The sequence below is a fragment of the Podarcis liolepis genome, assembly GCF_965112155.1.
Source record: "Podarcis liolepis genome assembly, chromosome: 14".
Taxonomy (NCBI): Eukaryota; Metazoa; Chordata; class Lepidosauria; order Squamata; family Lacertidae; genus Podarcis; species Podarcis liolepis.
Genome location: NC_139569.1, coordinates 33240746 through 33268158, shown reverse-complemented (window position 1 = coordinate 33268158; position 27413 = coordinate 33240746). Strand labels below are relative to the sequence as shown.

General features: G+C 44.1%; 1 protein-coding gene across 3 annotated transcripts in view; it reads left to right on the top strand.

The window, feature by feature from the left end:
- Positions 1–27413, top strand: part of ADAMTS17 (ADAM metallopeptidase with thrombospondin type 1 motif 17) — a 185062-nt gene that overhangs the window by 32418 nt on the left and 125231 nt on the right. For all 3 annotated transcript variants that reach the window (XR_014519045.1, XM_083475000.1, XM_083475001.1), the window contains exons 4-7: positions 3923–4095; positions 11203–11286; positions 12183–12340; positions 18435–18478. Coding sequence is in view for 2 of the 3 variants with exons in the window: in XM_083475000.1 (XP_083331126.1) it covers positions 3923–4095; positions 11203–11286; positions 12183–12340; positions 18435–18478 (459 nt within the window). In the remaining variant the exon portion in view is untranslated. The remainder of the gene's footprint in view (positions 1–3922; positions 4096–11202; positions 11287–12182; positions 12341–18434; positions 18479–27413) is intronic.

The window sequence follows — 27413 nt, the reverse complement described above, 5'->3', positions numbered from 1 at the left end:
GATTTTAGGCGGCTGAATGCAGTGACTGAACCGGTGGCGTTCCCTATGCCCAGAATTGATGATATTTTGACCAGGGTGAGGAAGGGAAAGATTTTCACAAAGCTGGATCTAAGGGGGGCGTACAACCTGATACGCATAAGGAAAGGGGATGAATGGAAAACCACCATGTTTACCCCTTTGGGGGCGTTTGAATACCTCGTTATGCCATTTGGATTACAAGCAGGCTCCGCGTGTTTTCAATCTTTTATGAACCACGTGCTGGGCCCTTTGCTCTACAAGAATTGCGTTGCCTTTCTAGATGATGTGTTGGTGTATTCTGAGAATGAGGAGCAACATGTGAGAGACGTCAGAGAAGTGTTGAGCAGACTGCAAGCCAACAGGCTGTGGGTCAAACTGGAGAAGTGTCGGTTCCATACCAAGGAGGTGGAATTCCTGGGGTACCGCCTGTCAGACAAGGGATTGGCCATGGATCCCGGCAAGGTACAGGCAGTGCTGGAATGGAAAACACCCAAAACCAAGAAGGATGTGCAGAGGTTCCTAGGGTTTGGAAACTTTTATCGTAAGTTCATCCGCAACTTCGCCCATCTGACGGCGCCCATCACTGACTGTCTCAGCAGTAAAAAGAAGTTTGTATGGACGGCGGAGGCGGAGCGAGCGTTTGAGGAACTGAAAAGGGCCTTCGCCTCTGAAGAACAACTTCTGCATGTGGATTTACGAAAGAAGCTAAGGGTTGAAACAGACGCATCTGACAGAGCCATAGGGGCGGTGCTTCTTCTGCAGCCGGGGAAGGAGGAGTCAGAGTGGCGTCCGTGTGCCTTCTTCTCGCGGAAGCTGAACAAATCCGAGAGGAACTACACGGTGTACGACCGAGAACTGCTTGCTATTCATGAGGCGTTCCGGAGATGGAGGCATCTGCTAGTTGGTGCACAACATAAAGTGCAAGTGTGCACGGACCATAAAAATCTAGAGTACTGGAGAACGGCGCGAGTGCTCAACCAAAGGCAGTTGAGATGGGCCCAAGAGTTCTCCAAATTTAACTTTGAGATTTGTTATGTGCCAGGCCCAGAGAATGTTAGGGCGGACGCTCTCTCACGCAAACCTGAATATTTGGAGGGGGAGGGAGCACCCGAAGAAACCCATATCATTCCAGAGGACCGCTGGGTGTGTGGGGCGACTTTGGTGGGGCAAAGGGAATTGGTAGAGGGTACGGTGCAGGATGCATACGCCCAGGGGAAACTCAGGGATCTCAGAGGGGAGGAAGACAAATCCGGTGGTTTTGAGGAGAGAAATGGGGCATTGTATTATAAGGGAGCGTTATATATACCTGAAGGGGAATTGAGGGAGAAGGTACTCAAGCAGCTGCATGATAGCCCCACAGCAGGGCACTTTGGGCAACACAAAACCATGTGGCTGGTTACCAGGGAATTTTGGTGGCCCAAGGTCAGGGAAGATGTGCGGGAGTATGTGAGAGGGTGTGAACAATGCCAAAGAGCCAAGGGGGAGAGGCAGGCGCCGGCTGGTTTATTAGAACCACTACCCACACCTGAGAGACCGTGGGAAGCAGTGGCAATAGATTTCATGACTGATCTGCCAAGGTCTAGAGGGAAAACAGCCATCATGGTTGTAGTAGACCTGTTAACTAAAATGGCCCACTTCATAGCCTGCTCACATGCGGTTACAGCAGAAGAAACCGCCAAATTGTTTGTAGAGAATGTGTTTAGGTTGCATGGCGCCCCCTTGAGGGTGGTTTCAGACCGAGGGAAACAATTTACTTCCAGGTTCTGGAGGAAGCTCATGAGCTTACTGCATGTAGAGGTTAATTTCTCGACGGCCCGTCATCCTGAAACCAACGGGCAGGCGGAAAGAGCAAATGGGGTTCTCCAACAATATTTGAGGTGTTATGTTAATGACAGAGAGAATGATTGGGTGGAGAAGTTGGCGTTGGCAGAATTTGCCTACAACAATGCAGAGAACGTGTCCACGGGGATGAGCCCCTTTTTGGCTAATCACGGGTGCCATCCCAGAGCCTTCCCAGGGGGGGAGGGGGAGAACTGGAGCGTTCCAGCTGCAGAACAGTTTGTGGAAGAAATGGAAGCGATCCATCGCCAGCTCCAACTCAACTTAAACAGGGCTAAGGAGGAATATAAGAGGCAGGCAGACAAAAACAGAAGGGAAGGTGAAAGCATCAGGGTGGGGGACCAGGTGTGGCTGTCAACCCAAGGGTTGCCATTCAAAGGAGGTTGTAAGAAATTAAGACCCAAAAGGCTGGGTCCGTTTGAAGTCATACAGCAGGTCAATCCAGTGGCTTTCAGGCTCCGGTTACCGAACCACATGAAGCTGCACCCAGTTTTTCACAGGTCGTTGCTGTCACCGTATAGAGGAGACAGTGAGGGGAGGGTCAATAGGGGACCAGCAATGGAGGAGAAGGAACACAGCTACCATGTAGCGGAGATCCTCGATTCCAGGTGGAAGAGAGATCAAGTAGAGTATTTGGTAATGTGGGAAGGGGAACCGGAGTCGGAAAACACCTGGGTTAGGGCAGAGGATGTCAATGACGAGGTTTTAATAGAGACTTTTCATCAGAGGTTCCCACGTAAACCTCAGCCTGTAGCGAGGTTCCGAAGGGAATACTTTGCCACCACCGACGAGGAAGAGGAGTTGGAGGGGTTCCCAGATTCTGAAGAGGAGGAGGATTCAGCTGGCCAGGACGACGATCGATGGAGAGAATTGTTCGAGACGTCAGAAGATGAGGAAGATTCGTTTCGGGGTTTTAGCCCTTCACCTCCCAGGGGGGAGGAATTGGGAGGGGGTGAGGGGGGCCCTGGAGGGGAGGTGGATGTCAGGGAACTGCCATCAGAGCATCAGGTGGTGGAGGGACTCAGGCAGGATGAAAGAGACTCAACTGCTGAAGCAGGGACCAGCAGGGGGAGGAGTGGGTCTCTGAGGGAATGCGAGCAGGAGGGAGGGCTCAGGGAGGCTTCCAGCGAGAACAGTGGGGAGGTATCGGAGTCTCCCATAGGGAGACCCACACCTCGCAGGAAACTGTCACGCCGTGAGTCCAGGAGACGCGTTTCCGTTAAGGAACTTCTTTGCTGGAAACGCTTCCGCAGACAGCCACTGTCGGACTCTACTAGTGACTAGAGCAGACATGTCTGAGGAGCTCCGTCACACACGGAGGTTTGTGGGGTCGCACAAACTCTGAGGGAGCACGTTTTCACGCACAAGCAGCTAATCAAACCCTCACAATGGCTATCACATCTCCTCTCAGTCTTCTCTTTACCAGTCTAAGTATACCCAGTTCCCTCAACTGTTCCTAATAAGGCTTGGTTTCCAGACCCTTGATCATCTTGGTCGCCCTTCTCTGCACATGGTCCAACTTGTCAATATCCTTCTTAAATTTTGGTGCCTAGAACAGGACACAGTACTCCATGTGTGGTCTGACAAAGACAGAATAGAGCAGGACTGTTCCCTATAACAAAACTACACTGGGGAATTTAAAAGAGAATGTACCACTGAATATGGACTCAGCAGAAGAGTTGTGGGAGCCAATGGAGATACTTCACCTAATCACAAGCTTGAGAAACCATGATGACTTGGTATATATGGTTGGAAGCCATGTCAGGTGTCACTGGTTCTCAGCCAAGTCCATGGGTTGTAGTCAACTAAGTTATGTTTAGAGCAGACACACTGAAATTAATGGGCCTAGGTAAGTCATGTCTATCATTTTCAATTGGCTACATTCTCTCTCTGCTAGTGTAAGGGCTCCAGTTCCTAGTGGACAGATGACTTTGAATGTGGTACAACAGAGGAATCCAATGTAACTATTGCAGTAGTGGAAACTTGTTGCTTCAAAGTTAAAGCATCAAAGGAGAATATTTAATAGTGCTAGAAAAGATGTTTGAACATGTTGTTTGCTTTCTAGAAAAGAAGAGGCAAAAAAAGGCAAAGCTTACCAATGACTGGAGAGAGCGGAGGAATGCTATTCGGCTCACAAATGAATACACAGTGGAAACACTTGTGGTGGCGGATGCTGATATGGTCCAGTACCATGGAGCAGATGCTGCTCAGAGATTCATTCTTACTGTGATGAACATGGTAGGTTCACTTGGTTTCCTTGAGATACGTCTGACATTCAAAACTAGTCCTATGTTTTGATGCTTAGTTTTTGTATTTGAGTTTGAACTCTTTATTCATTTTTATATGAAACATCTTAGACAGGCATAGTTGCATCTTAGACAACCAGAGTGCAGTAACTGTATGTGAGCTCTCTTTTCACAGCAATGAATCAAGTAATATTGATGGAGAGAAAGGGTTCTTGCAACACAGAGTACGGTACTTCCTTAAGTTAACAACTTCAACATTTAGGATGTGGACTCTAACCAATTCATTTTTGCGCTTTTTATATGATAATTAGTACTCCTCCAAATGCTGTGTACAAAAATGTGTGTGTTAGGGGAAAGTGTGCCTAAGAATGCATATATTAGTGAAAATTGATTCTAATTAAGAGCACCAAAGAAGAGAAATTCATTAGGCTGCATCCAATGCTACTTCTACAGTACTCAGAACAGACCTGCTGAAGTTATTGGAGATTAATAACTTCATTTATTAACTAGGATCATATTTTTAAAAGTCAAAATGCTCTCCTTCCCCAGGAAACTGAGGGTGCCAAGAGTATGGGATAAGTTTATCTGCAATCCCTAATGTGTCCCCCTTTGCACCCCTTTATTTTTGCCCACATAAATGAATGGCTCCTCCTCCTATGCTAGGTAGGATCTGCTTAGTACCTCTGACAGTGCAAAAACACACACAGTTGCCTCCCTTGCCTCTACTAACTACCCACCCTAATGCTAGTGTTAAATTACAAAGGTAGAACCTAGTTTTGCATTACAGATGGTCAATGAGGGCAATGATGAACTTCCATCAAGGCTTAAGGGTGCAAGGAGTCATTGGTGTCTTCCTATGAATGTTGATAAATGTTCAGGTTTTGGCCTTGCAGAGCTTAGTTTCTTCTCTACTCCAACATGGCAGGACGAACAGCTGCTTCTAAAAGAAACCAGAATGTTAATTTTGGCATGTATGCCAGGATTTAAGCAAATAGAGCATTGCTGTCAGGGAGGGGGGGATTTATTAATTTGGCTCCTTGCTGTAAGGCATTACATTTACAGTCAAACCACAAAGTAAGACTTAAAATGGCATATTAGCACACACATTATACTTATAGTTTTTTATATATATAAAAAAGCTAGGATCTGCTTAAAGCAATTTAATATCTGTTTGTTGGGAAGGAAAGCCAGCATTACAAAATATGGTTTTATTTTTGCAGCTGCTGAATGAGGATATGAATTTAGGGGTGGAAATAGATGCAACTCAAAGGAAAACAAAAATAAAAATTATTTCAAAAGACACAGATCGGATGATGGGCTCCTAAAGCCAAATCTCTGCTTTAAATGTCTTTTAAAAGCTTTGAACTGTGCCTTAAGACAACATTGACTTATGAATATATTGTTTAAAAAAATTAAATGTCCCAGGGAAACCATTATGGAGAACTCTAGGTGCTTGGTCTAGACCTGAGGGTCAGGTTTTGGTGGTGATGAGTGCTTTCTGTGAAAGAACTAGGAGTTCAAAGGCATATGGTCTGGCAGAATTATGTAGTACATTCCACCTGGGACCACAGGTGGAGAATCTCATAACTGAAAATTCCTTGCTGTAGAGAGCAAGTTCTAACAGCTGTCTCCCTGATTTGCTAGTTGTCTGTGTGCAGGAAGTGTTTTGTTTGGCTTTTTGCTATAGTCCAGATATTTGGGTATATTACCACTACCAACCCTCAGCATTGACTACGCTGACTGGGGTTGATTGGATTTGTAATCCCAAACCCTAGAAGGCACCAGGGTGGAGAAGGCTGGCTTGAGACATTTGAACAGGGCCGTCTTTAGCATATTCACTGCCAGGGTACAAAGATCCGCCCAGCGCCCCCAAATTTAGTTTAGTCGCCCCCAAATTAACTTTTATTGAGCTTTTTTGGGAGAGGAAATCGCTCACCTATAACAACAATGCAACGGGGAAAACTTCTTTCGTTTCCTGACTCATCGGGAATATTTGATGCTACGGAGTAACAGAGCGATGGAGGAGGTGGGCAGGGACTTTTGCTCCATTGCTTTTCACTGCTGCCGATAGAGAGGGACCAGTATACATTTGGCGCCCCCCAGAATTCAGCGCCCGGGTGCCCAGCACCCCTTGCACCCCCAGGTAAAGACGGCCCTGCATTTGAAGGCTGGTTGGCATCTGTCTGTCTCAGGAGACGATGGAGGAGTGCACCTTTAGGGGTGAAGTCAAACTGTTGGAAGGCTTTCTGAGATGGGAGAGACATGCTTTTTGCAGCTGGGGTAGATGAAGGTATCCGGTTGTGTTGCTGCAGATGCACCATTGTATTTCTTCTCTCTGTTCTGCTCCCAGTGGTCATTCCTCCTCTGGTCACTTCTGTAAATGCACAACCTTTCTGTCTCGAGGCTTTTTGGTCTTTGTAACACATCATATACATTGAGGATGCAGGATACATAAAAATAATAGTTATTACCCGCATCATATTGTTTCAGCCATCCAGGAAAAGGAGATGGATAATGTGATGTTAAAAATCCTTCTTCCTCTCACATCAAGCTTCCTCTCACATGAGAACACCAAATGGTGCCTCAAGGAATAAAAGCATTACTCCCAAAATAGAGATTAGTGTATTTTGAAGAAAAGAACAATTATTTCCGCATACAACTCTGCTTCTAAGATGCATCTGCAAGTGGAAAGACCAGGCTTAACAGGGTGATTTAAAATCTAAAAGGAAACTACAAAGGGAAGCCCAACTTTATTCAAAAAATCTAACATATAAACTTTCCTTTTTAATAATGTTCAAGGGATCACTAATTTCATGTTACTGCTTGCAGCTTCAGGAGACTCTTAAATTAATCACATGGTTTAGCAACAGCTGCAGCCACACTAAGAATATACATTTACAATTTCTTAAGTCAGCCTGTGGTCTTTCTTGAAATAGAGGCAAGTTCATTTCAAAACCAAGAAGAAAGTATATATTTGAAAAGTAATTATTTAGGTTAACCAAACAGCAGATTATTTTTAACATCACTGTTCCATAGATTTCAATATCTGGGCATCCTCTTACCACAAAGGTCTTAGAAAGTCACTTAAATTGTAGATCTGTTCTTCCATTAGGTACATCTGAAGATGACCAAAATTTGATATAGTTGGATATACTAATTACTAGTTGAGTTGCAGGCTCACAAAGCTAGCATTATTTGTCACTATTTTGGGAAGAGCAGGGTTTTTCTCTTGGTTGCTCAACAACCTTCTGCCAGCAAAACAAGTATATTGTCAGGCTCCTATCCCAGAATGCAATAACAGTGGCACTTACTTTGGAGTAAGAAACAGATCTTTGTTCAGGCACAGTATGAACCAGGAGTGGTGAGGGTACATGAGGAAGACGAGTGATCCACAATGAGTGACACACCTCTTCCTCCAAGCTTGTAAAGGGTGAGTCTGCTACATACGCACCTGCGAACTCCTCCTAGGCAGGTGCAACTGATCCCACCTACAACAGTGACACTTTGTTCATGGTGACAACACTGTGTCCTGTCCCTCTGCCTCCAGCTCCTCTTGTTCAGCATCTCCCCGCTCCCTAACGAATCTCTGCACACCTCAGGAGTGGGGCAGTGGGGAGAGCCAGTAGCTCTGCTTCCCCATCTGTGACACCTGTAGTTACAAGGGGCAGGTTCCCATCCTTCATCTTCTGGTGCCTGTTATCCTGCCCTCCATCAGCTCTATCTCCATCGTCCTCCTCTTCTGTTTGGGACTGCAGTGGCATGCCTGATCTTGATGGGACCGAGGGATTCATGGCATATACTGCTATGTGACTTTAACATAGTGCTACATTGGACCCAATATCATACCAGTCTTCAACTTAAGGACCAGAAATATCATTATGTCCACATGGTGCCCTATGTATTCAGGCATCATTTCCTGCCCTTATCATTAGTCTTTCCTGGTGTTGCCAGGCACCAAGCCCAGTGAGGACCTCTAAGGCAAGGGAGTGCAGCCAAGCAGCTGGAACTCTCCTGGCTCATGTGGCAGGAAATTGCCAGCCACTACTGCCTGTCAGAAGCAGTCAGTGCTTATTTATTCAAGCATCTTGTAGGCATCAATACCTGTTAAAGGAATACCTCCAGCTATTAGGTAGCTCAGAGACAGTCCATCTTCTGTATTCTCAGGGGCTGTTCTAATATCCTTACAGTGGTTCAGAAGCCAGAAGTGTACTTTGCAGCACAAAATGAACTGCTAGGCATCTATGCTTACTGAAGTCTTCTAGATCCACTGGGCATCCCTTTCTAGTTTGCTCTGCGAGTGTCGGCATTGCCCAATAGCAAGTAATCAAGTTACAGTGGTGCCCCGCAAGACGAATGCCTCGCAAGATGGAAAACCCGCTAGACGAAAGGGTTTTCCGTTTTTCAATGCGCTTCGCAGGACGAATTTCCCTATGGGCTTGCTTCGCAAGACGAAACTGTCTTGCGAGTCTTGAGATTTTTTTTCGTCCCCCCCCCCCTTTTTCTAAGCCGCTAAGCCTTTAATAGTGTTTTAGCAGCTAAGCCACTAAGCCTTTAATAGCCGCTAATAGCGCTAATCCACTAAGCCGCTAATAGGGTTGCTTCACAAGACGAAAAAACCGCTAGACGAAGATACTCGCGGAACGGATTAATTTTGTCTTGCGAGGCACCACTGTACAGAAAAGTCAGACATCTCATTACAACACATACTCTAGGATTTATGCAACACAAATTTGTGCTTTGAATTTAGCTCCCTTTGTTGGTGGAGAAGAGAATAATTCGAAACGTACAGAAGATGCTTAAGATTTGCAAATATTTCTTGTTCCTCCAATTTTTTAATGATTGATATATTCTAACATGGGGTATCTGTGCAATCAAGGAATGGGAAATACAGTTCTGGGCTTAATTATGTATCTGTAAAAGAGATGAACTGTCTAGCTGGAATGTACAGTCTGGAGATAACCATATAAACTAGTTTCCTGCGGTGTTTTTGAGCTTCCTAACTTAAGATTGTGCCATTCTGTACTCACTCATATTTCTATTCTCTTATATTGCACATGAATAACTCAAGGAAATTGCTTTTCCATTCTATTTCCTGAAGTCCAAAATGCACCATTATTTCGTTTTGCTTTCTGACAGCACTATTCTCAGTATTTTTGACCTGCATAAACTACAGTCTTTCAACTTATCTCAATGACTCTAAAATTATATTTTGACCTCAGTGTTCCCTTTGATTATAGTGCCCAACCATCCATTTCCCTCAGAACCATCTATCTTTTTTTCCTTCAGCTGCCTTTTCAATGCCTCATGTTTTGTTTGGTTTTAAACCCATATATTAATTTTCTTTTTAGCCCTTGGAGAGCTTGTTAAAAAATATTGTTCTTCTTAAGAAGAGCTGCCTGTGGGTATGCAAGTTATCAGATGAGTCAAATTTAAGGAACATGTGCTTAGCATTTGTGTACATAAGAGAGCTGGTTTGGTTTACTATGTCGGGGCTGGCAGACGTGGAGTCAAATCCTAGCTCTGGATTCACAAGGAAAGGCACAATTTAAACCATGGGCAGACACTCTATTGAAAAAGGTATCACAGATTGCACAGGCAGAGGAGTTTGTAGAAACTCTGAACACAGGATGTGGGCCTGTGAGGCTGCAACAAATTCAGGCTCTAGTGCTACACTAATGCCTGACAAAAAGCACTCCCCCACCAAGGCTATTGGGGTGGGTGCAGATTTATTATACCTCACATCAAAGTAATGCTTTCTCTTTGACTTAATTTGTGGCGGAGATGGATTTAGGGTAGGGTGGGTGGTTCCCCTGCGCAGGGCACCAAGCTGGGAGGGGGCGCAAAATAACCGTTGCCACCACCTATATTTATATGGGTACCTACTGAGAAGATCCACAATAAAACAACCGTAAAGGTAAAGGGACCCCTGACCATTAGGTCCAGTCGTGACCGACTCCGGGGTTGCGGCGCTCATCTTGCTTTATTGGCCGAGGGAGCCGGCATACAGCTTCCGGGTCATGAGGCCAGCATGACTAAGCCGCTTCTGGCGAACCAGAGCAGCGCACGGAAACGCCGTTTACCTTCCCGCCGGAGCAGTACCTATTTATCTACTTGCACTTTGAAGTGCTTTCGAACTGGTAGGTTGTCAGGAGCAGGGACCGAGCAACGGGAGCTCACCCCGTCGCAGGGATTCGAACCACCGACCTTCTGATCGGCAAGTCCTAGGCTCTGTGGTTTAACCCACGGCGCCACCCGCGTCCCTAAAACAACTGTACCAAAAGGAACTATTGTGAAAATAAAAATATGCTTTGTGAGGAGGAGGAGGAGGAGTCCAATTTTGTCCTCACTCAGGGCGCCATATTAACAAATTCCATCCCTGTTTGTGGCACGGTTGCCGAAAAGACTGGACCCCACTGTTTGTTTATTTATTATTTAATCCTTCGTTAAATATCTTAAACAGCGTCCGTAGTCTGGTGTCTTAGAACTTTGAATTAGTTTCTAGTTACTAGTGAGTTGTGAGCCAAACCTGGGTTACAGTCTCCCCTAAAGTGCATTGCCCCAAGGGCTACAGCTGCCATTTTCATTTTATTTTAAAGACAAGGAGAAAGAGAGGTGAAGTAAAGTAAGCAGATTAATTCTTGTCAGGCAGAAGTTAGGTTGGGGAAGGCCCATAGCTCAGCAGTACAGCATCCGCTTTCCATGCATAAGGTCCCAGGTTCAATCCCTGGCATCTCTAGGTAGGGCTGGAGTGTTCTTGCATGAAATCCTGGAGTGCTACTGTCAGCAGTGTGGACAGTACAGAGCTAGGTAGATCAATGGTCCGACCTGCTATAAGGCAGCTTCCTGTGTTTCTGTAAGGCCGTTGTAAAAACTACTGAGATATGTGCATGAAGCTATTTGCTTGAAAAATAGTATGCAAGTTATTTAAGTACTGTTAATAGAATTAAATTCTTTGTACTTGTGGCAAGTAGTTTAGTATGTTAGTTCATGGTCATTAGATTATTTGCTGAATAAATCGCAGGGAAACATTTTTGTCTGAGTTAACTTCTTTCCATGGAATGATATTCTGAGCTTGTTGTATGTTACTGCCTTTGTTCAGGTGTACAACATGTTTCAACACCAGAGCCTTGGAGTTAAAGTCAATATTCGAGTGACTAAGCTTGTCCTTCTTCAAAGCCGTCCTGTAAGTTGGTGACAACCTGCTATGGTGGTGTTTTTATTTTGCTCAAAACAACTGTCTGAAATTGTGACTTTGATAACCATTAAATGATAGATGGGTTAAATAAAACAGCAGTAGACAGATTGCAGAGTTCCACAACCCATGTGCTGTAGCCATCTTTGGTGAGGTTTTTTTCACTGAAGTGAGGAAGTGGCAATTTACCTGAAATTGACCTGGATCCACTGGTGGGCTGCAGTTAATTTCTGCCCCAAGCCCATTGCTAGATTTGCCTTCCTATCATCCTTAAGATTGACTGCTTTTGATTATATGTATATATGCTCCTAGGCAGAGCAGGGTTAGAGCAGAGCCTGAAGAAATCTAGTTGAGTAGGGAGAGATTGTGGAGAAATCTGCCAGGGCACAGGCACTGCCAGGGCATAGGCACAACCATGGCAGAATCTGGAAACCAGGGACCAAAACTAAGCTAGACCCTGGTAGAGTATTGGCAGAACTGTAGAGAATCTACAGTTTCCCCAGAAATGATTTTACAAATCCCATTGCTGGTTACTAGATAGAACATGATTTTATTGCTTGGGCTGCTAAAATACTGCTTGGCAATCTTCATCCCACTGCTCCCTGTACTAGTGCAAAGTGAAAATGCATCCCCTCTGCTATTGCAGCAGGATTTCTTTCCCATGCAAAGTGGTCCTTTCATCTAGGCAGCTGCCTCTGTGAAAGCTAGCCCTGGCAGAGTTATTCCTCCGGTCCATATTAGTTGCCCATATTTTGTCCATATTAGTTTGTCATGAAAGATTCTTGGTTCATGTTCTACTGATGGCCTACTCATTGCTTGCAGATTTGCCACCTGGGTTGATCCCCTCCCTGCTTTGTGTCTCTTCAATTCCTCTTTGTTTCCTGAAGGCCAAGCTGTCCATTGGGCATCATGGGGAGAGGTCCCTGGAGAGTTTTTGCCATTGGCAAAATGAAGAATTTGGTGGCGCAAAGTACCTTGGAAATAATCAGGTGCCGGGAGCACGAGATGACACCCCTCCAGTGGATGCTGCTGTCTTTGTCACCAGGTAGTGATTTTAATTCAGATTGATTGATCCCCTCCAAGACTGGCTTTTTTTATTTCAGGTGCATCCTGCAACATGTTCTTGACACAATAATAGTTGTATTACTGATGGTGGATTTGTTCTGCTTTAGTTTGTTTTGTGATGCTTCCTCAATGCTACCACATTATTTCTGCCTGGAGGGGCTATAGGAAATCAAAAGCATGACAAAAATACAACAGAACATTTCTGGTATGAAAAGTTACTGGATTTCAGCAGGACATTGCAGGATATGCACTGATTGGAAATAAAGCAGTATGATTGCCCCCAAACATTGATGGGCATAAGTAGTATTAAAAGCAGGATCACATGTGACTGTCCTAGTATAATCATGAGCACAGATAATCATGGATGAACAATAAAAAGGAATGTCTGGAGGAACCCACTGATGACTCCCACTGGCTCTAGGTTCTGAGAGGCCCTTGGGCAAGATGCTGTCATTTGTCATTTGGAGAGATGGAAAGAGATTCTTAAAGCAGTGCCTACCCTATCCCAGAGTGCTCTTTGCAAGAGGCATCCCTTTACTCTTTGCTTTTCACTGGGGACTTCTGCCCTAGTGGAAAGTGGAACTGGCAGAACCATTGGCACAATGGGCTCCTTGCTAATCACTTATCCTTATTAAATGCCCAGCACTGCTATCAATCATTGGCCATTATCAGTAGCAAAACCACATAAATATGGGTCATGCTGCCTATTGTGACTGTCCTCTGGAGAGCCCCTCCCTGTTTCAAGCTTAGGGCTTTTCTCATCACCAGGCACACACTGATGTTTGCTTATTTATACTCCTGCCACCTCTGGGGTCTGCTGCCCCTGACTTTACAACTTTCTTCTCTGCTTTTCTCCTCCATCCTTGTTACACATCTGTATTCTCTCTCCTCTTAATTCACCAGAGGTGATGCTGCTTTTCTTACTCCTAATGCAGTCAGTATCTTTCATCTCTTTCCCTTGTTTCTTCTGGTTCAGTACCTGGCTCTATGCTTGTTCATTCTCAATTTCACACTCACTCACACATTCCTTCTCCTTGCCTGCCCTCCTTTCTAGCCCAGCCATGCTCACTCTCTCTTCTCTTGCACTGGACTCCATTAATCTGCAGTCTCTTTGCTGCACCTCCTGCTTTCACTCCCACTTCCTTTCCCCATCTCTTTCTCGGTGGCTGGGACCTGCATGCAGTGCATCTCTCACCCCACTGTTATTCTCTGCCAGGTTGAATAGTGCTGCATCCTTAGCTTGGTCACCCTGCTTCATCCTTCCTAGCTTATGTTCTGGTCAGACTGCCAACACCTTAGCATGCTGGAGACCTTACCTTGCTTTAGATTCACAGAAAACTTAGTTGAGTTACTGAAACTGAGTTTAAAAAAATACTATGTTTGTAAATGGTTCATATGTATATTTGATAAACCCTTTTACGTGAAAGGTTCACAATATTTCCAAAGACATGTGCCAGCCAGATGGTGGAATGGGGAGAGCCATATTTTTTTCCTGTGTTGCATTTCTCCCTCCTTCACAATCTACCCTTGGTGTCAACATAGTTATTCATTTTTAAGATTCAGGGTGAGTTGCAAACCAAATACAATTAAAATAGAAGAACAGTTTTAAATGGTCAATAGAGCCTCATGAAACTCAGTTAAAATCTTATCACAGAATTAACAGCTGAGCTTAAAGTCCCTACAGGATGGGAGAGGTCTTAACCAACTTCAAAAATATCAAATGGGGCTGGTCTAATGCACGTGCTTCAGCAGAGGGATCCTCAGTGAGGTTGCCACTGCTGAAAAGTCTTGGCTTATTACAGTCTAATTTCAGAATCCCAAGGCACATGGATTAGGGCCCCTGTGATTATTGCATATAGACCTCTTTGGGTAACATTGCTGGAGAAGCAGAGTATAGAAATTGGGGGGGGGGAGTGAAAGCGGGTGATACCTTAGATTCCCAGATTTACCTGTGCTTTAAATTAATTAGCACCCTTGCTTCAAAATGTAACATTACATTTACATTACATTACATAATGTAATGTGCTCTGGTCCATGGGGTCACAAAGAGTCGGACACGACTAAACAACTAAACAACAACAACAACATAATGTAAATTAATTAACACTCTTGCTTCAAAATAAGGCTAAGTGCTAACCTCTTGATCTTCTTTGAACCCTGTAGCTGAGATGTGATTGGATTCTCTGATTTCTCTCCCCACCTCGATGTAAGCTTTAACACACACTCAAGCACACTATATTGTTGAGAGGGGCAGCAAAGGTCCAATATTTTACCTATTCTCCTTCCTTACCCACTGGGTTGATTTACCAAATGGAATGCCACGTGTACTTAAACATTTAGAGCAGCTAGTCGCTCAGGGAAAACTTGGGACACCCTCCAAATTATATGGATTTGGAGAAGTTTACAGAAGTAATAATAGATGGGGCGCTCCAGCTGCCACTGGCTTGGATAATGGACTCAAAGATTAGCTCATTTTGTGAGAGAATTGGGCACCATACCAATGCAGGGCTTCAGCAAAACCACATCCACCCTGCAAAATAAGCCAGCGCTGTGTTGCCACAACCTTTCCCTTCCTGTATATCCTTTTGCTTTTGTTTTTTTGTCCTGTTTGAACTTTCCTCTTCATAGGAAAGGACAGTGTGTCAATTGGAAGATTTCTTGGCTCTACTCTTTTTGGTTTCTGTGGCACAAAAGTTAGCATTTTCAGCTAGGTGCTGCAAGCTTCTTCATTAAACGTTGGCTTTCAAAATGCATGTATATGTCCCTGGATGCTCCCCAGTGTGTCCAGTTTGGAAGGGCTAAGTCAGGGAAAAGCAGGAGCTGGTTTTTCAACAGCTGCAGCTGCTACAGTTAGCATAAGAACTAAGCTCTTAAGGGTCAGCCTCTAAAAAGGAACGTTTTTTCTGGATTTTGTAGGGCAGGCTATGTTTGTTTGGGCAATGGAGGAGCCAAACGCAGCTTATCTCTGGGAAGTTGTATTTTAAACAGTGGCGTAGCGTGGGTTGTCAGCACCCGGGGCAAGGCAAGTAATTTGCGCCCCCTAACCCGTGGATTTGCGCCCCCTAACCCGTGGATTTGCTCACCCTAACCCTAACCCCCAGATGTTGCGCCCGGTGCGGCCGGGCCCCCCCTGCACCCCCCACGCTACGCCACTGATTTTAAATTTCTATTTGTGTGATTGCACCCCACCTTGATAGCATGCTGTAACATAAGAAAAGCCAAGACAATCTACTCCAGCATCCTGTTCTCATGAATGCCTCTGGGAAGTCCAAAAATGAATTCTCCCCAACTGTGATTCCCAGCAGCTGGTCTTCAAAGGTATACAGCCTCTAACAGTGGAGGTACAACACAGTAGTCACTAGCAGCCGCTGATAGCTTTATCTTCCATGATTTGGTCTAATCCTCCTTTAAAGCCGTTGGTGGCCATCACTGCCTCTTGTACAAGGGAGTTCCATAGTTTAACTATGCATTTTGTTTAGATGAAGGGCAGTATTAATAATAATAATTTCACCTTTGCACTTTGCTTTCTGCAAGCTTTCCTGAAGCTAGAGGGTGGGGGTACAATTAAAATGATTTTCTGATACATTATTTTCCTTATGACAAGATGTAGCGTGCTTGAGGAGAAGGACCAAGGAAAAGTTTTCATAGGACTGTGCAGAAACTACCCTGAGATATTTCCCTAATCTTATCAGAAATTCTTCTTTTGCTGCCCTTGAAGGTCCACAGATGTTTCTCTTCTGCAATAATTAAATTCACCTCAAAATGTCAGTTCTGGTGAGATTTGCCAGTAATTCTCTGCTAATTGCTGAAAAAGAACCTTTATTTGATGTGCTCCTTCCTTCCTTCCTTCCTTCCTTCCTTCCTTCCTTCCTTCCTTCCTTTCTGCCACACCACTCTACACTTATCCCTCTCCCTCTGCACTGGCTGCTACTGGATCTGATGCAGTAGGCAGCTTCCTGAAAAATTGTGTCCTTCACTTGTTGTCTGAAGTGGTACAGGCCTCTTTACCACCACATTCAGCTGTGTGCATATATATGGCCTCAGAGCTATTCCATCACAGAATGTGGCTAGTGAAATGTGGCCAGTCAAATCTTTGTTGTTATGAGCAATGGCCAACAGATAGGCCAGGGATTTTGCCTCTGAATCAAGTTAAGATTGTAGATGTGGAAATGCATTTTTGTAATGCTCTCACACTCTTTCACATACAGACACAAAACACCCGTCTATAAAAAGCTAGGACATTAGGGAGAAAGGTTTGGCATAGTTTTGTAGGTTACTAGTGGAGATTAGTGTAGACACAGCTCATAATTCTACCACCTCAGTCAACCTCCCCATTCTGCATAATGTAAATACGCAGCTAGCTGCCTACATTTTCTTTCTCTGTTCCCCTTCCTGCTGCCACGTTAAGAGCTCCCCAGTGGACCGTTTGGTGTTGAGGGATAAGATGATTTTGCAGTCCTGTCAATCAATCACAGGTGGCTAATTTTGCTGCACTGTTTTCTAGTGTGGAGCAGTGGCATTTAGAGGGGAGCATCCAGGGAATCGCCTGGAACCACCAGCTCCCATTGTCATAATTTTGGTACCAGAGTGCAAGAGGGAGAAATGTCGTGTTTTTATTTGCTAAGCTAGCAAGCCCCTTAGGGGAAGAGGCTTTTCCAGCCGTGGCCTCCCGCCACTTACTCAAAGTTCACAATAAAAGCATCTGTTTGATTTACCAGTTTATATAACATAATAAATCCTTAAATAAACTTCTGTCGAGCTGGCTCTGGGAACTCCTGTGAGGGTGCTTGCGCCAGCTGGGTCAAGAGCAGAATGTCATCAGCCGCCTTGTGGAAAGGCTTGTATTTCAAGCATTTAGATGCAGTAGAGCAGCCCTGGATTCCTTTGGTTCACTGGTAGCAGCTTAAGAGTTTCTTTTGCTTCAGCCTGAATTAAATCCTTTTTGATGACTCTCCTGAAAGAGAAGCCTGGAGATGGCTTTGGGAGGAAAGAAAAATGAAAGCAATGGATTGACAGTGTGCATTTAATAAATGTTAGTTATGATGCATTGAATCGCCAGGGGTAAAGATGGGCAGAGCATGGTTAGTGCACTAGGAATGGATCTGGAAACATTTTAACTGTATGGTCAAGATTGGGGTGGAGGGATTGATTCTGCAAGTTTGCAGCAAAAGCTGGCCTTGGATAATGCCAGCTGGATGTCACACCGATATGCCTCTGGTCTCGATCCCTGGAGCAACTGTTTTTAAAAACCCAGCCGGATGGGTGGGGTAAAATATTAATAATAATGCTTTATAAACATATTAGTAGTTTATTCCATTTTATGAAACAAACAGCATGCAATAGTTAAAGGAAAAGTACAAAAACTTTAGAACATTACATTCATAGTTTGAAATTCTCAAACATCTCAAATATTTTGGTTTTGTTAAAAATTAATTGGAACAGAGTAACGAGGTGGGTAAGTCCACCTAAAGCCAGAGGACTCTTTTTTTTGTATTGAGGGCTGCATTCCCTCTTGGTCAGCCCTCTAAGGGGCCTCATGCCAGCGATGGGCACAAGCAAGGCGGAAGTGGGCAAGGCTATCTACTTGCCCATGCTCAAATACAGCACACACATCCCGTGCATTTTCTTGTAAACTCAAGCGCACGCACACACCAAACTTGGACAACATTTAATGGGGATTAAACAGATTGACAGAGGATCAGTTCTAGCAGAGCTCTTCTGATGTCTATATACACTCATGCACCTGCACACTAACTCTCTCCTGCCCCAGCAATTAGGTCATGGGGGAGAGCATTTCAGACCAAATTGCTGTGGGGAGGGTGACCTCGGAGACTGCAGCTGCCAAGAATGCCCCTGAAAATGCCACCCACACCCGGGTACCACAATTAAATTTAGAAAGGTTTTCTATTTGCTCCGATAGAGCAGTTTTTCCAAGCCTAATCACGTTGTGTTTAGTGCATATATAAATGTGCAAGACTGGATTCAATGGTTTTATTATATGTATATGCTTATTTTAATGAATATGTTGTGCATCATAGCCTTTCGTGTTTTTAATTACTATTTATTATTTTTAGGACAGATTTTTGTGTCCACAAGGATGTGCCCTGTGACACTGTGGGTAAGTAACTGAGCGATTACGTTCCATTTTTATGAGGGTTGGTGAAACCAAGGCACTTAAGATGGTGTTGGAATCCAACTCCCATCAGCTCCAGTCAGCATGGCCAGTGGTAAGGAATGATGGGAGTTGTAGTCCAACAATATCTGGAGAGCCACAGTTTGCCCAGTTCTTATCTATGTTGCCTTTATTTTATATGTGGAGTTTTCTGATCAAGCTCAGAAACCACTGTCACTAATTCCAGTGCGCATAAAACATTATGGATAACTTGCAACTTACGGGGTATTTAACTTGTACGCATTTAGCTTTACTTGCTTGGCAAAAAAATGTTTTAAAAAAAATTAAAGGGAGAAGACAGAGGGTGGGCGTGTGGGCAAAAAAAGTTTGGCAATGTCACCCACCATTGAACCCAATGTGTTTTGACGCAGAGTAACCCCAGCATAAGTTGAGTCGCCTGTACGTAATACATTTGCATATTCATATTTATTCCCTCAACTTTTTCTACACTGTGTGCTAGACCTGGCAATTAATTCATCTTTGCTTAATTGGTTTGACATTGTGACACTGGAAATTGTAGAATTGTACAGTGAAGTTGCTAAGCCAATCAGCATCTGGGTTAACTCTTGCTAAACTGAACTATTCTTCATTGTAAATAAGAAATGAATGTCCTAAAACTGAAGCTTACAAGGTATAAATCAGAGTACTTTGAATGAAAATGCAAGTCAATTAAGGGAAAAGGAATGTTCTATAAGAGTATCATGTACTGCGAGAGCCAAACCCTGATAATCATCTATGTCCCATAGACTGGAGGGGGGAGCATTTTTTCAGTCTGAGGGCCACATTCCCTTATGGACAATCTTCCAGGACAGAGGCACATACCAGTGATGGGTGGGGCTAGAAGCAAAGGTGGGTGGGGCAATAAATGCAAATTTTACCTTTGTACAATAGAAGAGTTTCTGCACATGCTCACACAGCCCTCTCTGTCTTCTGTCCAGCCAAACAAGAGGTATTATCATAGTTCAAGGAAGCAGTGCAGCCAGGCTAAAACATATAAGGAGAGTACAAAGAAGGGCTCTTAAGGGATTTATCCTGGAGAAAGGGTGTGCGGCCTGGGGAATGTTCTGTGGGCCAGATAGAGTGGCCCCTAGCATAGATTTTTGTGGTAGAAAATAGTAATGTGCAGTAGATAGACTGAAACCGGGAAAATTAAATACATTTCCAGGATCCATCCTTTCTTAGACGATTGCATGGCAAGGATTGTACAGTAACTTCCCTGTTTATATCAATGGGAATTTGGCTGGATCATGCTGCTTGGGTATATCTACACTACAAGCCTCTATCAGTTTTCTTTCTGTTTAAATGTCATAGCTTCCTCCAAATATACTAAGGAATTGCTGAATGCGTTAGAGATCCCTAATGCCGCTTCTAGAACTGTATATGCTAGATTTTCTCTCTCTCTCTCTCTGTGTGTGTGTGTGTGTGTGTTTGACAGCTAAAACAGCTTTAGTGTAGGATGGCAAGGTGAAAAAGAGGGCAGAGCTCCTATACCAGGGGTACCCAATGTGGAGCTCTCCAGATGTTGGACTACAAATCAGATCAGTCAACAGGTAGCATAGCCAGTGGCCAGGATGAAGGGAATCCATCAACATCCGGAGGTCACCAGGTTGGCTGTCCCTATCCTACACCTTTAACACTTGTGTAGAAGCAGGAATTTCAGTAGGTGTAGCATTCATAACAAGTAGTACACTGTTTGATGCTTTATTTTCTTTGCCATACCTGACCTGTTCATCCCAATGCACCTAAAAACATGGGGCACATAATATACATAGAGAACAAATTCAAGGATAAGGCTAAGGCAAGTTGGTTAACCTGTATCTACTTGGGTTATTTTGCACCTTTTACGTAATTATGTTGGCTTTTGTAGTTTCATTGACTTTTTTTCTTGCTTGTAAGCTGCCTTGGGGCTTCTAGAAAGGTAAAATAGAAATGTTTTAAATAATAAAATGTGATAGTTGAGGACTCATAGTTGAGTATAGAGTATTTATAGTATAACTTATATAGTTCAGTTTAGTTGGGTAGGAGCAAAACTCCAGTCCTTAGAAATGTGTATTTTGTGTGAAGACTTTATTGCATGTTTCAGAGAAGTAGATATTTTTTCAGCTTTAATATTTCCTTGCTATATCTGCTTTCTGTTAACATTATAGCGCTAAGCATATTTTCTCAGAAGTAAGTCTCTCTGAATTCACTGGGATTTATGCCCCCAAAAAGTGTGTTTAGGATTATAACTGTAGACTTTATCAAATACTCAGTTTGTGTTTGCAGATTTTAGTACAGTCATGAAGGGGAGGAATTTGGAAACTTCCACTTTTGACTAACCAAAGCTTGCTGTGTTGCCTGTATCTGCACGTATTATTAGTTTTAACCATGGTTAGCTTAAACTATCCAGCTTCAGTAACTGTGGTTGAAAGTTAGCCTTTCTGAAACTAAACAATTTGGTCTGATGTCAGTATAAGGCATCTTCTTATGTTCCTAATGAGCACAATTCCCGCTTCGGCTGCCCAGAGAACTTTTATGTTAAGTGTCGGCACACAAATAACATAAATTAATTAATTTAAAAATGATGGCTATGCACAGTGGCCAGTGTTTCTGTGTATTCTCCATTCAACTTGTATTAAGCCAGATATATCTAATGATCCAGATTCTGCACAAACCGAAGTATTTTCTTGGAAGCTGTGCTTGCTGGAGAGAAAAAATGGCACCAGGCGGCTTGCATTTGTATTTTGGCAGGGTGTGCTTGCTGGAATGGATTGCTCAGGGAATGGAATTCAACTGCCAAGGTAGCTTTGAAGGTTACATAATGACTCAACCAAGCTCAAAAATGGGGAAAAAATATGTAGGTATGTATATGCGGGATAAGACTGTGCTGGCTGCTCCAAGAATCAGAACAACCACATTTGTGTTGGAAAGAGTCTGCTGGCACTTAATGTATTTGCTCAATTGGTTACCTGGCCCCAAAGGACAGCTGAATTCTTTCTTTATTTGAAAAAAGAGAGAGAGAGAGAGAGAGAGAGAGAGAGAGAGAGAGAGAGAGAGAGAGAAAGGAGGATTTAATGGAAAAGGCATGCAAATTTCTAGCAATAGCATTGTAAGCAGCGTAACTGCAAAGAACCCACAGCCTCGCCCCCGCCCCCCACTAGTACTGAAATGCAGGCGGCCTTGCTTTTATGCCGTTCAGGGTTCCCTGTTGACAGAAGCTAGTTAAACAGTCTGTGGGCTGCAGCCGTCAGCCCTCAGCCATATCTCTCGTGTTGTGACTTGAATCAGTTCTCCTGTTTCCTGCTGAAATCTCTGTTCCAGCCACGCTGCCTCTGAGCGAGCCAAACAGTGAGAGTTCAGCGTCTCGCTCTTAATATCCTGTGGAAGGAGACTGGACGAGCTTTGCATAGCTTGTCAGAGTCTAACCTTGTTTTGTAGGCCAGCATGTTTGTAACCCTTTGCAGGTTTTAGGGCAATCTCCTTTGCTCTTGCAGCCCAGAATGAAAATGTGAGACATGAATTGAGTTTAAAGAGTCACAACAATTTTTTTTGTAATAGCAACTATCTGCAATTGGATGACCTTAGCTTAGCTATTTCCTGGGGGCATCCCTAACTTGAGGATAAAGCTGGGAGAAGTTCCTGCCCTCTCCCCATTTGAGTGACGTCACCAGGCGCTGGATCTGAAAATTACCTCTGTGACTTTCTTTAGCCACTTGCATTGAAGGCAAGTCAAGAGAGGCTGCTGGATGCTGGTCAGCATCATTCAGAGCAGAGGTTGGCAACCTTATCTGAGGATGGGCTGGTCGACGGTAAGAGTGGGCGGGCTGAGAGGGGGCACCATGGGCCAGTTAGACACTTTATCCTAGGGCACTTTATCCTAGGCTGGATCTAGGCACATCAAAAAAGCGTTTCAGGAAAACGCGCTGTAAACTTCATAATGGGAAATCACATTGGTGAAGGACAGGACTCCACAGCACCCTCTGGTGTCACAGTGTTATAATGCACATAAAACACCTTTTCTTTACTAACGTAGCTGAGTCACCTATTCCCTCTCTGCTTGCATACCTGTTAGTCGTTACTGATTTTGAAGCCAACAAGTCCAATTAAAATGCCTCCCCATCCTGGGATAGGAACATAGGAAATTGCCTTATATCAAATCAGACAATGGTCCATCGAGCTCAGTATTGTCCGCACTGGTTGGCAGCATCTCTTCAGAGCTTCGGATAGGGGTCTCTCCCAACCTTACCTGATGATACCTGGAGAGCTGGGGGATTGAACCTGGGACCTCCTACATGCAAAGCAGATGCTCTACCACTGAGCTATGGCTCTTCCCCCATGAAGGAGAATTTCATACCATCTACATTTTTAAGCAAACTGCCCTGATTCATATCTCCTGGACTAATACACAGATTGGAACATAGTTGCTGCCCAGATTTTATAAAGTCCTTACCAAACTTTAAGATGCATACTCGGAGATTAAATACAATAGAAAACCTTTGCTGAGATTAAATATGTTTTTAAACATGTATTTTGTGATGCAATTATTTTAAATGCATTTAAAAACATGTATTTTAAATGTAAGCATTGATATGGATTTTTTTAAAAAAATGACAGATGAATGGCAGAATGGACAGCTTAGAACTGACTGACACATGTATGAATGAAGACATGTGAAACTGACATGACCAAGCTTAGAATTTTTCTGATGTGGAGCATACAAAAACAAAACAAAACAAAACAACCCAAATGAGGTTCTCTTGGCCAGTTATGAGAAATCCCCATAAAATTCATTCTCAGCTCACAGAAGGACAGTAAGTTAGACTTGCTGTGCAATGAAAAGATGGGTGGGTGACCAGGAATGAGGGCAGCACTGTCAGTGAGATGCAGTGATTAGAGTGTTGGTCTGAGATCTAGGAGACCAAGATTCTGACTTAGCCTTGGAGCTCACTGGGTAACCTCACTGGGTGACCTCTGGCCATGCACTTACTCTCAGCCAAACGTACCTCACAGGGTTGGTGTGAGGATAAAATGGAGAGGAAGAGTAACCATGTATGCCACCTTGCGCTCCTTGGAAAAAAGGTGGGATATAAGTGTAATAAATAAATACAGTGGTACCTCGGGTTCATAGAATCATAGAATCATAGAGTTGGAAGAGACCACAAGGGCCATCGAGTCCAACCCCCTGCCAAGCAGGAAACACCATCAGAGCACTCCTGACATATGGTTGTCAAGCCTCTGCTTAAAGACCTCCAAAGAAGGAGACTCCACCACACTCCTTGGCAGCAAATTCCACTGTCCAGAACGATATAGAACTTAATTCGTTCTGGAGGTCCATTCTTAACCTGAAACTGTTCTTAACCTGAGGTACCACTTTAGCTAATGGGGCCTCCCATTGCCGCCGCACGATTTCTGTTCTCATCCTGAAGCAAAGTTCTCAACTCGAGGTACTATTTCTGGGTTAGCGGAGTCTGTAACCTGAAGCGTCTGTAACCCGAGGTACCACTGCAATAAAACTGAAATAATATTAAGACAAGCTGCATTTCACCCTTGTTGGATTGCTGTTGCTCCCTCCTCTTCTACCACCTTGTGAGCCCTCAACTTGCAGTGTGTCCTTCTTCCATGGGGGTAAGGCAAACTTGCCCAGGCTGGAGGGCAGAGGAAAGTCGGTGTTGTGGTAAGACTGGGCTTTGGTTCTGTCTCTGTTCTTTGCCTTGCTTTATTACTGTTTTGAGGCTTTTCTGTGAAAGGTTTTGTACACAGAGGCCGTGAAGGAAGAGTTTATTTGAGATGGTTCCTCAGGCTTTGGTTTAAATCTCATTGACCACTTATTAGAACCTGATGCAGGTGTGCTTCTCCCAATCTCTTTTGTTCAGAGATGGGGAACAGGTATTCTCTCCCCCCTCCCCACCACCGGAATGTGAATTCCTCTCCTGCTATAATGTTTATTCCCCCCTCAATAATGTGAATTTGTAATTATGTACATCGGGCCAAAATGTGCCACATACTCTCAGCTAAAAAGGTTAGAAAAGCTTTTGTTAAATAACGAAGTAAGCCAAACCGTGTCTCACTCTATATTTGGTGCCTTGCTTTGTTTTTGGGTGTTGTCATTTTAATTCTTATTATGACTAGAGATCTCAAAAGATGGAAGTGGGCTGGGCCTCTCTGAACCTACGAGAGGGCCTGCCTGGGGGCCACCTGCTAATCATAACCCTGCCCCCTATGCCATGCTTTGAAGTGATAAGAACATAATACAATCCTTGATGGTTCAGGTGAAAGGTCCAGCATCCTGTTCTTACAGTGGCCAACTGAGAGACCCACAAGGAGGGCAAAAGAAGGACAGCTCTCTCTTCCATTCATGATACCTAACAACTGGTATTCACAGGCAATCCAGAACTAAACGGATTGACTTGACTTTGCAAAAGGCAGTTTCCTATGTCCTAAATCGGCCTTCACCATGGGAGTTGTGTTAGTCATTAAGAATATAAGAGAAGCCCCAGTGGATCAGGCCAAAGGCCCATCTGGTCCAGCATCCTATTCCCAGAGCAGCCAGCCAGATGCCTATAGGGAGCCCTCAAGCAGAACCAGAGAACAACAAAGCATTCAAGACATTGAGGGGGCAGGGAGCAATGATGACTGCCAGGAGGCAGCTGGTGAGAGTACTTCCACTGCCATCACTAAATGTTTTGACCAGCCCCTCCCCCAAATCAATGAAGTAGTGCCTGGCTCATCCTTCACCTCTTCCAATTTTCCACCAAAAGTACTCATTTGAGAATTTTCGGCTCAGCCCGAGTTTTATTGTGTGCTATATATGGTTCATATCTTACCTCAATGGCAAGTGTGTCATTCCAGCTGCAGTTAAAGATGCCCTCCCTTTGCAGTTAGCCATTCAAAACTGCCAAAGTTTTCTACATGATTGTATACTGGTATAGTAAATCTAATTGCTGTCCTTAACTGGGAGAGGTAATTTTGGTTTTGCTCCACCCTGTTCACTTTGCTAGAATCTTTGAAATAAACATTTTTAGCCGTTTTGTGCCTCAGTATCAGCGTGCAGAATATTGTCTACCAAAAGCAACCTAATTCCAATTTCATTGTAATTTAAAGCACATCCTTTACGTATCTCAGAAAGCAGGCAATCGTATATGCAGTTGGACTGGCTGAAGACACAAGCCGAACTGATGTCCAGCTAAGAAACTTCAGCCAAACAAATGTCAACAAAGGCTTTTTGGAATCCTTCCCAGCTACTGGGTGTGTGAGGCATGAGGTCTGTTTGGAGGCAGATGTGGACGGAATAGCTTAAGCGTGTTAGAACTGGAGGCGGGATGTTCCATGGAGAGAATTGCAACTCCTGGAGTTTATCACTTTTGGGTGTTGCCAAAGCTTTAAAATAAGGTCCAGTGAGAACTGGAGTGTATTGCAACGGGGGGCGGGGGGGGGGGGGGAAAGGTTTTGTAAACACTTATTGGAGACCCAAAGAGCACTTCATGGCCAATATGCAAATATTTCTTTCTTACAGTTAGCTTTTTAAAACTCTAATTCCATGTACATTTACTGGCAAATGAAGCCCACTAAATACAGTGGGATTTTCTTCTGAGTAAACACACTTGACATTGGCTTGCACAGCTGTGGTCCTCACACTTATTCGAAATCACTGGGGCTGTCTGAACATAGCCAAGTTTAAGATGGGCCAATGATCAGATTCCAGACTAGGCATACAAACAAGTGGGATGAGGCAAAGAAAGAGGTGAGTTTGTTCTAAATATGAGTGGGTCCAACTGAGGTGCTAGGCTTTATGGTACAGATAGATCCTGACTGGCTTGTGGGGTCAGCTTTCAGAATCCAGGCCGGTGCTGAAGTCTAGAGGGCTCCCTTGACTCACAGAACTTTTTATGAGCAGCACTGGACATAAGGCATTGGAGACTGGCTGCTGGAAGCCCTGTTTTCAGACCCCACATTCCCATCAGCACTTTGCAGACTTCTAAGTGTAAACATGCATACGATTGGACTGTATAGCTTGAACCCTATGCACACTTATCTGGGAGTAAAAAGTAAAGGTAAAGGGACCCCTGACCATTAGGTCCAGTCGTGGCTGACTCTGGGGTTGCGGCACTCATCTTGCTTTATTGGCCGAGAGAGCTGGGGTACAGCTTCCGGGTCATGTGGCCAGCATGACTAAGCCGCTTCTAGCGAACCAGAGCAGTGCACGGAAACGCCATTTACCTTCCTACTGGAGCGGTACCTATTTATCTACTTGCACTTTGACATGCTTTCAAACTGCTGGGTTGGCAGGAGCAGGGACCGAGCAACGGGAGCTCACCCTGTTGCCGGGATTCGAACCGCCGACCTTCTGATCGGCAAGTCCTAGGCTCTGTGGTTTAACCCACAGTGCCACCTGTGTCCCTAACCATTAAACACAATGAAACACATTTCCAAATAAACATGCATAGCCGTCAGGCATTACCTTAGCTTAGACTGTATTATAGGTTTTGCTAGTATTCTGCAGTTTATTTTAAAAATGCATACGTTGCCTCATTGTCAAAGAGCTTAAGCTAATAAGTGAAATTCAGTAGTCCAGAGTGTGAACATTAAAAAACTCAGCAACTTCACTGCTGAGAAAATGCAAATCCCAACTAATCTCGACACTGAGATAAATCCATGCTCAGATTCTTGCTGACGATTGGCCTTTTGCCACTTCCTTAGGATATCTCCAGGAGTCTTTCCAGATGTATCCATTTGCCACCTACAGTGGTCATGGACTAGTACTCAACTTCTTGTGACAGTGTTCTTGGAGTTTACATTTTGCATGCAAACAGTAAAGCTGTGCAAGCCACTTGCGAAGATAACACAGTTTCCCCTTCCATGCCATTTCAGCCATCAGAGACAGTCTTTTAGCATTTGTTTAGTT